The sequence below is a fragment of the Podarcis cretensis genome (assembly GCF_951804945.1).
Source record: "Podarcis cretensis genome assembly, chromosome: 12".
Lineage (NCBI taxonomy): Eukaryota > Metazoa > Chordata > Lepidosauria > Squamata > Lacertidae > Podarcis > Podarcis cretensis.
This window is the reverse complement of record NC_137181.1, coordinates 16,523,911-16,539,799: the sequence shown is the minus strand read 5'-3', so window position 1 is coordinate 16,539,799 and position 15,889 is coordinate 16,523,911. Positions and strand designations below refer to the sequence as shown.

At 45.1% G+C, this 15,889-nt stretch overlaps 1 protein-coding gene across 4 annotated transcripts in view; it reads right to left on the bottom strand.

Annotated features, from left to right (window-relative positions):
- PFKP (phosphofructokinase, platelet) overlaps positions 1-15,889 on the bottom strand; it is a 61,547-nt gene that overhangs the window by 39,085 nt on the left and 6,573 nt on the right. For all 4 annotated transcript variants that reach the window (XM_079996466.1, XM_079996463.1, XM_079996464.1 and 1 more), the window contains exon 3: positions 4,290-4,363. In XM_079996466.1, the coding sequence (XP_079852592.1) occupies positions 4,290-4,363 (74 nt within the window). The remainder of the gene's footprint in view (positions 1-4,289; positions 4,364-15,889) is intronic.

Below are 15,889 nucleotides of genomic sequence, written 5' to 3'. Positions count from 1 at the left end.
ATTGAAGACAAACCACCCCACAACTTGTCCACAGCCAGTTTGCATTTCTGCCTTTGCTAAGTTACAGTCAGCACAACTTCCAGGTTATCGCAGCTTGGAATGCACAGCTAACACAAAACGGCGGCAGTGCTGACATGGGGGCTACTTTTCCCCACGACCTCAACGCATAATTACTTCACTGAACAAATAAAACTCTCGCTGGGAGGAAACGGAAAAGAAAAAGAAGCAGAATAAAGATGCTAGGAACTACAACTCTGTAGCACATCAATGTAAGACCAGAAACTCCACGACTTGGCTCTCTAATCAGGGTACAATTATCCTAAGTACAAGTAGGCTGCAATTCTATGCAACAGGGAGTAAGACCCACTGAAATCAGTGAGACTTACTTTGGAGTAAGCTGTGCTATTAGTCAAATTAAACTTTTAAAAAGGTATCAAACATTTGCCAACCTTCCCACCTTCAAAGGTCAAAGCACTGAAAGCAAGCAGGAGTTAGCTATTACCTCCCAAATTTTTCCTTTGACCTTTGGAACTAAAGAGGAAATAGTCCCAGAGCATAAAGGTAAAGGTAAAGGTACCCCTGCCCGTACGGGCCAGTCTTGACAGACTCTGGGGTTGTGTGCCCATCTCACTTAAGAGGCCAGGGGCCAGCGCAGTCCGGAGACACTTCCGGGTCACGTGGCCAGCGTGACATCGCTGCTCTGGCGAGCCAGAGCCGCACACGGAAACGCCGTTTACCTTCCCGCTGGTAAGCGGTCCCTATTTATCTACTTGCACCCGGAGGTGCTTTCGAACTGCTAGGTTGGCAGGCGCTGGGACCGAGCAGCGGGAGCGCACCCCGCCGCAGGGATTCGAACCGCCGACCTTTCGATCGGCAAGTCCTAGGTGCTGAGGCTTTAACCCACAGCGCCACCTGCGTCCCACTATGTCCCAGAGCATAGTTGGGTTAATTAAGGATATGAAGCTATTATGCTGCCTTGTCCAAGTCAGCTATTGGTACATCTATACAGTACAGTCTACATGGAGTGGCAGCATCTACCATATTTTTGCCCTATAGGACGCACTTTTTTCCCCTCCAAAAATGAAGGGGAAATGTGTGTGCGTCCTATGGGGCGAATGCAGGCTTTCGCTGAAGCCTGGAGAGCGAGAGGGGTCGGTGCGCACCGACCCCTCTCGCTCTCCAGGCTTCAGGAAGCTATCCGCAAGCCTGGGGAGCCCGCGGGAGTTCCCGCCAGGCTCCCTAGGCTTGTGGATGGCAGCCTGCATCCCGAAACCCGGGGCGCAAACCGGAGCGCGCCCTGGGCTTCGTGCAGCTCTCTGCAGGCCGTGGGAGCCAGGCATGACTTCGCGCTGGGCTCCCACGGCTTGTGGAGAGCTGCCTGTTCTGAGGGCTGGGGTCGGAGGAAGCTCGGGCTTCCTCTGCCCCAGCCCCGCGCCTGGGGGGGGGGAATAAAAAAATTCCTTTATTTCCCCCCCAAAAAACTAGGTGCGCCCTATGGGCCGGTGCGCCCTATGGGATGAAAAATACGGTAGTTGTCTGACTAGCTTTACCTAGAGATGTCAGAATCTGAACCTGGGAACTCCTGCCTGCAAAATGGGTGCTCTACCATGAAGTTTATCTTTTCATAACCTTAGGAAATTATCTTTTAGCTACTAAGTGGTTTTAAGAGTCTTTTTGAAACATTTGCTTAAAAGAATGTTAATGGCCTGAAATAACTTCCATTATAGAATAAGTTTTCTGCAAGAACAAAAAAAAGGCAGCACTCCAAATGCATGGCATACAGAAAAGGAAGATTGCATCCAGAACGCCAGTGAAATCATGCCAGGGGAAAACCATTAGTGACTCGATCTGCCCACCTGTATAGTCTCCATATTCCTGTATCAGTTGCTTTTTGCCACTTGAGCAAAGAGACAGGCAAAGGGCTGTTTAACACTCTCCTCCAGGGTGAACAGCTAGAGAGATTTTCTTTAGTATGTATCTCATGCTAAATGTAATGTGGGTCATCAGAGGGGCCTGTGGGGCTTAAGAGGCCCTTTGCCTGAACCTCAGCTCAGAGATTCTGTGGAGAGCAAGTGCTCAGTTCAGAATGTGACCCCCCCCCGCCCCCAAGTCAGCCAGCACTATAAGAGGGCAGATTTGAGATAACTCTTTGCAGAGATAAGGGAAAGAAAAATATTTCCAACCATAAAAGCACCCAGCTTCTTTCAAGCAAGGTGGCAAAATACTTTTCAGTAAAACAGTAAAACAGGAACTTCCAGCGCTGGCATGACACACAAATACTTGGTTAGTTGCTGTGGCAATACTACAAAGGATTGTGGTGCACCGAGTTCCGCTTGCCTGCATATTCATATGTTTTACAGTTCCTCGACTCACAAGTTATGGAAGTAGACAGGCATGGGCCAGCAAAGACAAAGAGCCAGACGGAGGAAAATACTCTTCTGAATAAAAACACTTCCTAATGTACTTTGAATCTCTACAATCACATCAATTCAGATGCAACTTTATCAAGAGCTGAATGCTTTATTAGCTTATAAACTTAAGGACAATAGGCTCTTTGTATGCCTTCGGAAGAAGTCCAATGAACGTTCAGCATGCATAGATTCAAATATATATTATGTCCTACAATAAGGATACCGCCCACTATAAAAACAACTTGGATGGATATGCAGAATGAAGTCTTAGGGCCAGCAACTGAGCTTCATGAACTTGGGCAGAGGGAAATTTTCCAATGTATATTCTACCCTTAAGTTCCTATAGACACCATCACCAAAGTTAGTTAACAAAATAAAACCGAGTCTACCTTCCACATCACAAGAGATTTTCCCTTGAAGTTGAAAGGAGTGTGGGGTGTACAGGTATCAGTAATCCACATTACATGGCTTTCGACTGAATGCACACCTAAATGCACATGTTCATAGGGATGCACACTCAAGTGCAAATCTGTTCTTCCTGGCAGCAGGTTACATGGCACATTGGAGCGGTAAATAACGTCATCTGCCCTCCTTGCTGCCTCATAAACCACTAGCCTTGTGTTGGTTGGGCTGCCTGAATGTCAGCTGCATAGGCAGCAGTGATGTTTGAGCCAGAAAACCTGTGGCCAAGTTTCTCACTGGTGGAGAGAAGCCCTTATTACTTTAAATTAAGCCATGTTATGGTGCACTTGTGGGTCACCTCAGAGGGGCAACACCAATACTTCCGATTGTCATGAAAGTGCCATTCCCTTGCTACTGGTGTTCTTTATGAGGTTTGTTCATTGTTGTTACTTTTGCTGTGGGCTCGATATATGTTGCCTGACATAGCAGAGGGTGTACAAAGTCTTGTCACAAAGGAGAAAGAAAGTGGTGTGCGTGAGAACGTGGTGAGGGTGAGAACGTACTAGAAAAAAACCCGTGCCTTCATAGGGTGAGAGCTGCAGTGGGGAGTAGGGAGCAGAACCATTATTTGTGTGGTTGTCATTACATCCCAAGTGAGAGACATGGGCTGGGAGGCCAAATATTATTAAACAGCTACTAAAAGGTGTTTCTGGCCACTGAGACTGCCTCAGCCTCCAGTAACAGAGCTGGATCGAGAAAGAGTACCACATGCCCCAGAGGTGTTTTGTTTGTACTCGAAATTGGGCTTTTAGTGTTGCAGGTCCAGCCTTCAGTTACCAGTTCAAGTTAGACAGGTGCTGATATTAGACAGGTCATGATATTTAGGTACCTACAGGAGATACCTTTTCATTTAAAAAGGCTTCCACTGAGCTGTAACCCAGTCATTAATGGAATAATAATTGTATGCCTTTTTTCATTGCCTTTAGAACTCGTATTTTTGTACTTTAGCTCGTTTTTATCTCACTGTAAACCACTTTGGTGGCTTCAGGCAGTGAAGCAGTTTATAAGATTATGAAAAAGAGTAATAAATAAATCTATGTGGCATGGACAGACAGCACCAACATGCACATCCAGTTTAGGCTCCTGGCTTCAGATCGAGCAAGTGTCACACACAGAGAAGGCTGCTTCCATGTGTGGACCTCCTTAGTTGGATCAAGGGGGGGGGGAAGCAAAGGTGTGGAGCAGAGGAAAATAAAATTAGGGGGGGAAATCCTTACTTTCCCTCTCTGTGTCGCCGTATTTTTCTGATTCCTACCTTTTTTTGTTTCCTATACTTTCAGTCAAGCATGTAGTACTGAGAGACAATGGCTGCATTTCCCAATTTGTCCCTGCTTTTCCCCTTGTCATTCCGCACTTTCCAAAGGAGACCAAAAGATAGACCGTGGGGGCATACATATAACAAATGTGAACACCAACCTCATAGATAAAGTATACTTTTGCTTCAACATAAATTCCCATACGCACTACCGCACGGACTGCTGCATTCATACCTGGAAAGGAGAAAGCAAAGAGAGGCAAGGTTAACATTGTTACCAAACAAACAGTAACTTGAAGTGTCTTTAACGATAAACAAACTGTAATTTTTAGCATGAAAAGGCACGTTACAAAACTAATTCTGATTGTGTCTGGAGAAAGGACACTGTGTATTGTAATTATACACTTTGTTGACATATATAGAGAGATTAATGAATGCTTGAAGCAATGCACTGCAGTTGACCGGCACAGGAAGCCCATGTAGAAATATGCAGTCTCCCCATGAAATTCACACGGCATCAAGGAATGGTTGAACATTTGTTGATGCAAAATTCCAGGATGTCCCAAAGACCCATCACAACCAACAGGAAGCCATCACACTGCCGGGCCTGCACAGTGCCAGCATGGGCAGAGATAGAAGAGAGACAATTCCCTACTTGACCATGAAGCTCATTGGATGACCCTAAGCCAGTTACTACCTCTCACCTGAACTATTTCAACCAATAGTTGAATTCTTCATGTACATCAATCACCCTGAGCTCCATGGGTTATGAACAAAAAACTAGATCTCCTCCAACATTGTCCTATTTTCTACAGTAAACTGCAAAATGTTCTGTGTGTGGTATGACAAGTCACCATGTGTTTGCTGAATAACCCCAGGGCTCAACTGTGAACCACAGAGCTCTGCAGAATTTGGGTTTGAGTAGTCCTGACAACAAATTTCCAAGAACAGCAATTTCCTTTAAGGACAAATTGAAGGGTAAGTGTAAGGCAGTATAATGATATTGCAATAAGTCACAATGAAGAATTTCCAATATCTGTGATGTACTTTAATTTGCACTGTATAGCACACAGTAATCTCTAAGTAGTGGAGTGCAGGATTACCCTACAGGGTATGAGGGTTACATATCAAGGAATTTGTAAATGGAAAACAAAGGGATCTAAATTGGGAAGTGGAACGATGTAGATGACGGAGCTAGCAGCAATGGTCATACTGTAAAATCTACACCAAAATCCTCCCCACTTAGTTATCTTAAGAAAAAGTATTTCTGTCTGGCAGTATTCCAGAACACCCTCCAAACTCCATCTTTACTGTGTGGATGTTACAGACCCAGTTAGGTTCATAAAAGCTTTCTTTGTTTGCAAGTTTCACTGATTCATAACAAAAGTCTGTGCAAGCTACCATAAATTAGTTGCTAATATCCTTGTTCCACAAACTAGGGTTCAATACTTTAAAAGCTTCTTGTTTTGCAAAGCATAAGACAAACATAGGCTAGTGGCTCCCAAACTTTTTTACAAATGGGTCTGTAAAGAGAATTGTAACCCCCTGCCCCAAATGAAAACTTTTTCCTGTCCGCTTCCCTGGATCAACATCCTTTTCCAGCAACTTGATGACCCACTCACAAGGCTCCAAAGATGCACCAATGGCATCATTGGAACCAGTTGCGCAAACCAGTGAACAAGATGACCCAAATACCTAATCCCATCACTGATGATGAACATTAACATGGCCTGACTGCCTGTATGATAGTAACATGCTATTGCCAAATAGGTAGCTGGATCCATTCACCTTCCTGAACATTCAACTGTGGTTTTAATTGCCTGAAGGTATCTTATGCACTGAAGATCATTTATGGCTTGGGAACACAGGCCCACAGCAGTGGAAAATAGATCTTCAAGAATCCAATACCAGCTTGTGAAGGACAAATGCCCCTTGTGCCCTGGCAAGGCAGCATGTTCAGCAGCACACAGTGCCCATCACACAAGTTTACAGAGAATGTGGGGTAGAGTCACACTAAAAACTGATGCAGACAGAAGTATATGAGTCATTTGCCTCCCTTCCCTGAGTAATTTGGTACATGTAGAGAACCCTAAAATTATGACTATTTAAATGCCATGATCAAGTGGACATGTGTGAGCAGATCTAAACTTCAGCATGTGCCATGGCAAGACTATTCTTGCAACAATTCTCTCACATAATCTGGGGAGCAAATGGTTCTGTGCCTTCAGCACAAGTACACAGCTAGTACACATTCAATTATTCTAAAATCCACTGAGAATCAGTGAGTTGACCAGAGAGGAGTAACCACATGTGGCCTGAAACAGAGATATCAGGGAGCAGCCAGCATATGCCTCCTTTGGTGGGATTACAGTTCAGTTGTAAAGTTTGTGTCTCACATGAAGGAAGCTCCAGGCATCAGTTGGAAATACCTGACTCGTTATAAGATAGCTTTGTGTTTGTATTTGTTAACGGCCCCCTTGCACTCTCAGTGCTAAATGAAGAGAGGGGAAATTGTCTGACTATTGTTCTGCTTCAACAGCCAGCCTCATCAAAATTCCAGAGAAATTTGCCAGAAAATACTCACTCTGCCAAAGACTACAGTCAGAACCTAGGTTACTTAGTCCTGAGTTGCAAACGCCTTGGGAGTTTCTGGATCTTGATAGTCATCGGAGTTTAGGAGGGTCATCTCCCAAGCCACTATTGACATCTGGATTTGAAAATCACGACCTAGTAAAAATTTCCAGAGGGGAACCCTTGCAGTCACCCCCCTCAAGAAACCCACAAAATAATATTGGGGTACCTTAAGAACTACCGTATTTTTCGCTCTATAAGACGCACCAGACCACAAGACGCACCTAGTTTTTGGAGGAGGAAAACAAGAAAAAAAATATTCTGAATCTCAGAAGCCAGAACAGCAAGAGGGATCGCTGTGCAGTGAAAGCAGCAATCCCTCTTGCTGTTCTGGCTTCTGGGATAGCTGCGCAGCCTGCATTCGCTCCATAAGACGCACACACATTTCCCCTTACTTTTTAGGAGGGAAAAAGTGAGTCTTATAGAGCAAAAAATACGGTAGCTAAATTTTATGGCATATGCCAGGGTTAGCCAATGTGGTATTCACAAGGCACTGCTGCACTGCAACAACACCTGAAAGGCAAAATCCTCACTACCCCTAACATAAGCTTTCATGAACTTAAGTCTACTTTGCCAATATTCTGCTTTGTATACCTAAGATTTCGCTTCATGCATTTCACCTTTCGCTTTCACCTTGCAATGAGATGGATTGAAGTCAGTGTTAACTAGAATTTAAGTGTATGTTAAATAAACACACCTTTAACCTTTTACAGAAGCAGATTGGTGATAATGCAATCAACTTCAGCATTGCTGAGTGAATTAACACCTGCATTTGAGCATGGAGCTAATCACAAGCTACAGTTATAGATAGCACAGATGTCCAGGCATTGGTAATATTAACACATATAGTGTGTTAAAAATCCTATGTCCGTATTTAACCCACAAGTGATGGCACTGAACTTATTGATAAATTGTGTTTCAGCTGTTTCATGCTGTATTCTTCCATGTGAATTCCTTCATTGCAGAATAGCCGCCTAAATTAAGATCAGTTAGAAGTGTCTTGAGACACTGAAACATTCTGCCACTGCGTTATAGATACTGTCATTTCTGAAATCGATGTCCATTCATTGTTTTGCATAGAGACTGACCTATCTGGCCCAGTGTTAGAAACTGAGATGTGAAAGCAGGAGCTAAATGGCACCTTAATCCTAGGTTATAGGCGCCACAAGAGAATGTTGTGACCGACTCTGGGGTTGCGGCGCTCATCTCGCTTTATTGGCCAAGGGAGCCGGCGTATAGCTTCTGGGTCATGTGGCCAGCATGACTAAGCCGCTTCTGACAAACCAGAGCAGCGCACGGAAACGCCGTTTACCTTCCCGCTGGAGCGGTACCTATTTATCTACTTGCACTTTGATGTGCTTTTGAACTGCTAGGTTGGCAGGAGCAGGGACCGAGCAACGGGAGCTCACCCTGTCGCGGGGATTCGAACCGCCGACCTTCTGATCAGCAAGTCCTAGGCTCTGTAGTTTAACCCACAGCGCCACCCACATCCCTTGTGGGCAGATGATAAAGGTAAAGGTACCCCTGCCCGTATGGGCCAGTCTTGCCATACTCTAGGGTTGTGCGCTCATCTCACTCTATAGGCTGGGAGCCAGCGCTGTCCAGAGACACTTCTGGGTCACGTGGCCAGCGTGACAAGCTGCATCTGGCGAGCCAGCGCAGCACACGGAACGCCGTTTACCTTCGTGCTGGTAAGCGGTCCCTATTTATCTACTTGCACCCGGAGGTGCTTTCGAACTGCTAGGTTGGCAGGCACTGGGGCCGAACGACGGGAGCGCACCCCACCGTGGGGATTCAAACTGCCGACCATGTGATCGGCAAGTCCTAGGCGCTGAGGTTTTACCTACAGCGCCACCCGCGTCCCTCGAGCAGATGATAGCATAGCACAAATCACCCTGGAAAATGGACAAGTGAAAGAATCCCTGATGTTGTAGGTGACATTATTAAGTCTCAGGATAATTTTGCCACAGCAGCTAATTGGGCCCCAGTCCACAAAAGCCCATGCAATAACAACAAATTTGATAGTCTTGAAGACACCACAGGGTTCTTTGTTGTCTGTGGCCTAGTGTGAATGCATTCTTCTCTAGTCCTCTTCCTGAACCCTCAATTGTAGTAATTTGAATCTGATCTGATTGTTATCCAGACAGCTTGGATTATGCAGTTTCATGTTGCCTCCAACCCCAGGGAAGTCAAGTGCAGCCTTTATTCTGAGTGCTCACTGTGTGGGTGTAGGAGAAAATACAGCACTGAATTCAGTGGTATCACCCTATTCACAAGAATACAGATCAATTCTCTCCAAATCAAATTTTAAACCGGCTGATGTCTAGCCCTTCTGGTGCAAACCATGTCAGACAAAACGGTTTCAGCCTCTATCCTGATCGATGGTGACGATTCAAATTTCAGCAGCTCAAAATAATCAACAGCTCATTGATGCTCATTATCTATCAATAATCAGCCCACACCAAAGTCAAAAGAAAGGATCACCCATATTGCATAATGCAACAGCACGATGCACCATAGTACTGGATTATATCCACTTGCAGGATCCCATTTGTACAACAGACTTCCACTAGCATGTATGGGGCTTTCCCTTCCTCTCCTCTGCCCCAATGCCGCAGTTCCTACCCCACCCCACAAAATCTGCTCCAGCAGGTTGAGGAATTTTCCAGAGAAGACTGAGAATGTGAAGGCTGCAAAAGGAGGAGAGAAGGAAAAGCCCAGCCATGCCTGCTGATGTGATGCTGGACCTCTCAGACAGTACCTGCAGGTCTCCAATAAAATGACGCAACACTTATTGTTTCATTTTGAACAGAACTAATAAGGTGCTTTAACCAAAGCCATGCTGTATTTCAATAAAAATAGTATCAGATATCCTACAGCCATGATAATCTCATAAACCATGATTAAAGCTGCATAATTTATATTTCCCAAAGGGAACCCAAAATCTGCCTTTCTTAGTAAGTAGTGTCCTCACTTTAATGAATTTGTCTGGTAATACTTTTCTATAATAAGCTTTCTCTCAAATTAGAAAAGTAAAACGGAATAGGTAGGTTAATGGGGTTTCCCGCCCCCCTTGCATGCCTTCTATATTAATGAAGCTCGGCTGCTGATTGCTCTTGTTAGGTAACATGTCATTTTCAACTAAAATGAAGGTGTCCGGACAGATCTTCGAGTTGTTTCCTTGCAACTTGATTTCCCCTCCCTTATTATTTCTGAGCTATAGTTTAGTTACCAGGCCCTATTCTCTATTCCGCTGCTTAGCCATGGAGGACCTGCAGCAGAAAACCAGGGTGTCATTTCTGAGTGACTGCAGCTGACTCCTATGTGTATGAATCTAGGGACAAGATTTCTAGGCCATGGCATATGGCTTAAGCCCTAACACCTTCCTGCTTAGAAATAAAGCACTGTTGTGTTGGATCACCCGGCTGGAACTCAAGAGATACTAAATGCAGGATCATTTAAATGTGCTATTTGTTGGGTCAGACCAAAGGTCCATCAAGAGCTAACCGCAGGCCTCCAGAAGTTCACAACCAGGAAACAAAGGTAATGGTCCTATAGTTTGTCATCAGCATAGTTCAGCCGGTTAGAGCATGGTGCTGATAATGCCATGGTTGCAGGATCATTCCCTATACAGTGCTCCCTCGGGTTAAGTACTTCATTCATTCTGGAGGTCTGTTCTTAACCTGAAACTGTTCTTAACCCGAAGCACCACTTTAGCTAATGAGGCCTCCTGCTGCTGCCGCGCCGCTGGAGCACAATTTCTGTTCTCATCCTGAAGCAAAGTTCTTAACCTGAAGCACTATTTCTGGGTTAGTGGAGTCTGTAACCTGAAGTGTCTGTAACCTGAAGCATATGTAACCTGAGGTACCACTGTATGGGACAGCTGCGTATTCCTGCATTGCTAGATGATCCTCAGGGTCCCTGTTCAAAGTGAACTACATCTCCCCTTTCCAATTTTATTTTATTTTTCAAAATTCCGTGCCTGCTACACATGCTCAGTTGTCAGTGGCCTGCTTTGGAGGAGGGGGTTTGAGTTCCTGAAAAATATATTTTGTATTTCTGAAAGCCTTGATGTTTCCCAGAGAATGCGAGAATGCTGATGCTTTCCTCTTGTTTCTCAGGGTGGCTGTTTTGACTCCAGTCTTGTTGGCACTTGCCATCGTGGCTAACAGACACTCAGAAACATAGGTCCATGTGCATAAATCATTATTAGTATTCTAGAGTCAATGACTCCTTACTGCGAACTACTTGTTTTTTATATATTGTAAGTAGTCTGTAAGTTGACAAAATACCGTATTGGCTTGAATATAAGCTGCACTTTTTTTCCTCCCATCAGATGTCAAAGGAATAAACAACTATCTGACGTTTAGAAGACATCTGAAGGCAGCCCTGTTCAGGGAAGTTTTTTTAATGACTGATGTTTTAATATATTTTTAATCTCCTCTTGTAAGCTGCCCAGAGTGGCTGGGGAAACCCAGCCTGATGGGCGGGGTATAAGTAATAAATTAATTAATAATAATATTCCCCAAATTCTGACTGTGAAAAGTTAAAGTACGGCTTATATTTGCGACCTTATAAAAATTGGCTTGGAGTGGGCTTGTCCCCGGATGTTGCCTGGTTTTGGCTGGGCCAGCTCCCAAGATGGCGGCATGGCAAGGAGATCCCTGAGAGGGAGCCAGAAGGTGGCAAGGAGGAGGAAGGAAAGGAGGAGCACAGATGAGAGTGAGAGCAAGAGCAAGAAAGAAAGTCTGCTAGGAGGAGGAACAGGAGATGCAGCCGGTGTGCTGGGACTGGCGCTAGCCCAAGGTGCTGCCTTGGTTTTAGCCCACCAAGGGGCACGTGAGTCATGCCAGCCACCGCCTCTCTCCACCCATCCCGTTGGGGGACCATGGTGGCGCTGACCCTCTGGAAGCGCTGCTGCCCGTGACTGTGGAGTGAAGATGTTGCCTCCTTGACCCCCCTCGGCCCCCGCTCCTCCTCGGGCATTGTCATTTCTTTTCCCCCCTTTAATTTTAAAGGTGCAGCTTATATTCGGATGCGGCTTATATTTGGGCCAAGACGGTAAGTAAAATTTTCAGAGATACAGCATAACATTGGCACTGGGTAAATAATTGTACGTTTACCTCAACCTCATGTAATGGGGAGGTGAAATGCAGACATGCTGGTATCCTTTAAGTCAGGCATCCCCCAACTCAGTCCTCCATATGTTTTGGGACTACAACTCCCATCATCCCTAGCTAACAGGACCAGTGGTCAGGGATGATGGGAACTGTAGTCCCAAAACATCTGGAGGGCCGAGGTGGGGGGTGCCTGCTTTAAGTGCTTAAAAAGGCTCATTATTTGCACATTTGCTTTCTATTTCTGTATATATCACATGGAAATGTTTCTTTATTTTCAGATTTCTCTGACCTTTAGCTGCGAGAAACACGGTTTGTATTTTATTGTTAGGCAAAAATAATGTTTAAATGGTTGTTTCTACAGGCTCCTTTTACCAAACATATTCTCAAAACCATTTGGGTTGGATCTAGTCTTTGTTCACACTGAAAATAAGAGGGTTAGGTATGACTAACGTCAGGCTAGTTTCAATGGGACCAAAATTCAATTAACTCCAATCCAATGTCAGCTCTCAACACTTTTAAACGTCTTGTTACTTCTCAGAGAACCTAAGACTTTTGTCACCATTCACATTTTCAATTTAATCTTGAAACTTCTAATCAGGCAACGAGAATATACAGAGACACAGAGGAATGGAATTTTAGTTAGAGGGCTAATGAGAGGCCATGGAAAGCAAGGCTTTATTTTATTACCTTTGGTTTCTTCACTGCCGTAATAGAAATTCAATTATATCTACAATAATGTAATTATCTTCTCATATACAGAAAACTATCCTCAAGCATTAACAGTGCTCAGTCATTGCTGCACAGCCACAGACATCAGATTTTAGCAGCAGCTTATGAGTATGCTGAGCCTTTTATTTTGGCTGCGAAGGAGTTTATAGAGGGATACTGTTTGATGGCTGGAACTACTAGATGTGTGACATGATAATGCAAAATAACTTACAATTCAGTACTACCAATTTTTACAACAACCTCTCCCCTTTAATTCAGCAGGACAAATACAGGAGTAAATACAGTGGATTTAACAGAAATAGTGGCATTTTAGTATAGGTAGGTTTTAGTGGTTGGTGAATTACAAAGAAATTTCATCCTCAACCACAGTATTTATGTCAGCTGTCATAAATATTGCCCTATTCCCAATATGAGCTACCTATCAATAATAAACTGTTTGCAAATGGACCTCTCTCATCTCTGATCAGTTGATGGGCACTGAGACATCTCTTGTAGAGTGTTTGTGTAAGAGTTTGTACCCAAACCGCAAATGGACTTCAAATGGTAGGCCCTTTCCATTTGTCGCCTGACATCAGAATGATGATGCTGATTTCTATCCGCTGTGAATATATCCCTGAGCATACCATAAGGAGCTGGTACAATTCCGGAATCTGCCCTGAGATACTTTTTTTTGCGGTGCCTGAAAAGGCAGCCTTGGAATGTCTCTCACATCATGAGCGTACTGTCTTCACTTTCAGACAAGACATTGGCAATTATTTTACTGAAAAGGAGCCATAGCAGTGTGCAGCTTAGAAAATATGCAGCCCAAATCATATGCATCCATAATTGAGAGTCCTGCCAAAGTCAGCGAGACTTACTCCTAAGTAATTGTGCTCATGACAACGTTCTCGCTTTAAAATATGAAGTAGTAATATCTGTATGTATTCTCCAGTCTAGTTCGACACACATACAAAACTAAAATTCTAGGATTGTATGAATATACAGGAGCAAATAAGGAGAAACTTGATATAACAGAAATGTGCAAATGCGAAGCTTAAACCAGCGGTTGACTTTCAGAACAAGAATGTGCATTCAAATTTCCAGTTCCGATTAATGATGCGTACAAATGACATATCTCCGACTATAAAACCGGTTAATTAAAAAGTTTGGGCACTGAAGGACCAGTAAACGAGGAAAAACTAGTGGATCTAAAGAGCTGCTTTGCATAAGCTTTCCTCTGTAACCTCCAAGGTTGCAACTTTTAGTCAGAAGTTGCACTTGCTCCACCTTGTCTCAATGACCTTGAAAGATTATGACTCAAAGGCAACCAGTGCATGCTTACTCTCTCCTTCCGGGATGTGGATACAGAACCCTGCCTGTGTTTCTGTTTCCCTGGCAGGTTAATAAAACAGAAACACACACACACACACACACACCTACTTTTCCCAGAGGGGTCTCTTTAATCTCCCTCCAGAAAAAATAATCATTCCAAGTCTTTAGGCTGGATTCAGCCCGTGCTCTTCCGATCCTGGAAGAAAACAAAAGGGTTTGGCTGATGCCCACAGCCTTTGCAATGCAAACTTTTCTTCTTCCCTCTTGGCTGTTCACATGCTACAGTTGTCAACGGGCCATTTAGGTAACCAAATCGAGACACAATTTCAGGAGGAGGTTTAAATGTAGCAATGGACTGCCTTGTGGCAAAAATGTATTTTTCCTCTCCGTCTCTCTCACCCCCGCCCCGCCGCTGTTGCCTTTATTATATAAGCCCCAGTCACGCTGGAATGAGTGCCAGGGCTCGCCCTCCGAATGATGCAGTTTATTTCCTTGGAAAAACTAGGATTTGCCCTCCTCCTACTTCCCAGAGGCAGCACTTGAGTGTGGATTACCCGGGTTGCTACCTAGTCACGTTCTTCCGCCGGCATGACATGATGAAAGCTTAAGTAAGCAGAGAGAACGCGTGGAGGAGGGAGGGGTAATAATATTATTTGACCCCCAAGTAGTACAGTGAAATTGCTTCTGTGCAACTTAATAATACCACTTAAGAACCTTCCGCTTGGAACGCTAGCTTCACAGCACTGGCGAGGCGACTGCCCTCTGCACACTCTCAGGAGAACGGGTTTCCTTCGCGTGTACTCAAGGAGAACCCGCAGGCTTTAGCTCCCGGTCTCAAAGCAAGCCCTGGTCCAGCCACTAACTGATGGATGGGCAACGTTCCCGGTGGAGCAAGGCAGACGGGGAGAAGATGTGCCGCCGATGCTTCCAACATGCGAGCGTGACGTACCGAGGCACAATCCGCAGCGACTCGCAAAGGATCACGTACACACTGGAGGCGGAGCCTGCGCCGGCCAGAAGAGCCCTGCCTCCGAGGATACCGGGAAGAAGGGCACGCGGGGGCCGCGAGCTGCAAGCGGAGTCATAGAATAATCGAATCACCGAATCGTGGACTTGGAAGGGACCCCAAAGGCTCATCCAGTCTAACCCCGCTGCAAGGCACGAATTACAGCTAAAGCATGCCTGACAGGTGCCTATCCAAGCTCCGGTTAGAAACCTCCAATCAAGTCGGTGGGCTTTACTTCTGAGTAGACCCGCTGCACAGGGCAGTCTCATCTAGTCCAACCCCCTACAATGCAGGAATCTCAACGGAAACAACCGACTCAGTTAGTCGCAGGGGAGTGATCTTGAGCCGGTTCAGCCCTTAACGGAAATTGTGGCTCTTGATCGTGTTGCAAATTCCAGAGGTGTTAATCTTCCACTGCCTCCCGAGACAGACAGATGCCAACAGGAGCAGGCGAATAAAAAACCCCAGTTGGCTGCCGCCCAAGGAGGAGCAAGGCGTTTTGCAACGCGATTCTACAACCCCCTGGAAATCCCATGCAGCCCTATTAGTCACCGGTTGCAACTGTTGGGGGAAGTTATGAATGAGACGCAGGGTGCTATCCTGGCCCTCGTTAGACACGTGCGTGATTCCCATGCACGTTCACCACCGCGCCATCGCCATTTCTTCCTCTTAGGGCACATGGTCAGGTCCACTTAACCACCACTGTCTTGGCCCTCTGAAGGCTCAGTGCATGATTCAAATTGTATGAATGCAGAAGGAAGTGAATCCAGAATTAACTGTCCAGAATTAACGTGTTAGTTGCTGGAAACCGCAGGAAGGGAGGGGGCTCAGGTCCTGCTTGCTGGTATTCTACAGGCATCTGTGAGAACAGGATGCTGGACTAGATGGGCCTCATCCAGCAGCCTGTTAAATTCTTAAGAATTAAAAATCGATTTCCTCACACTACTATTTCCAGTAAGTGGCT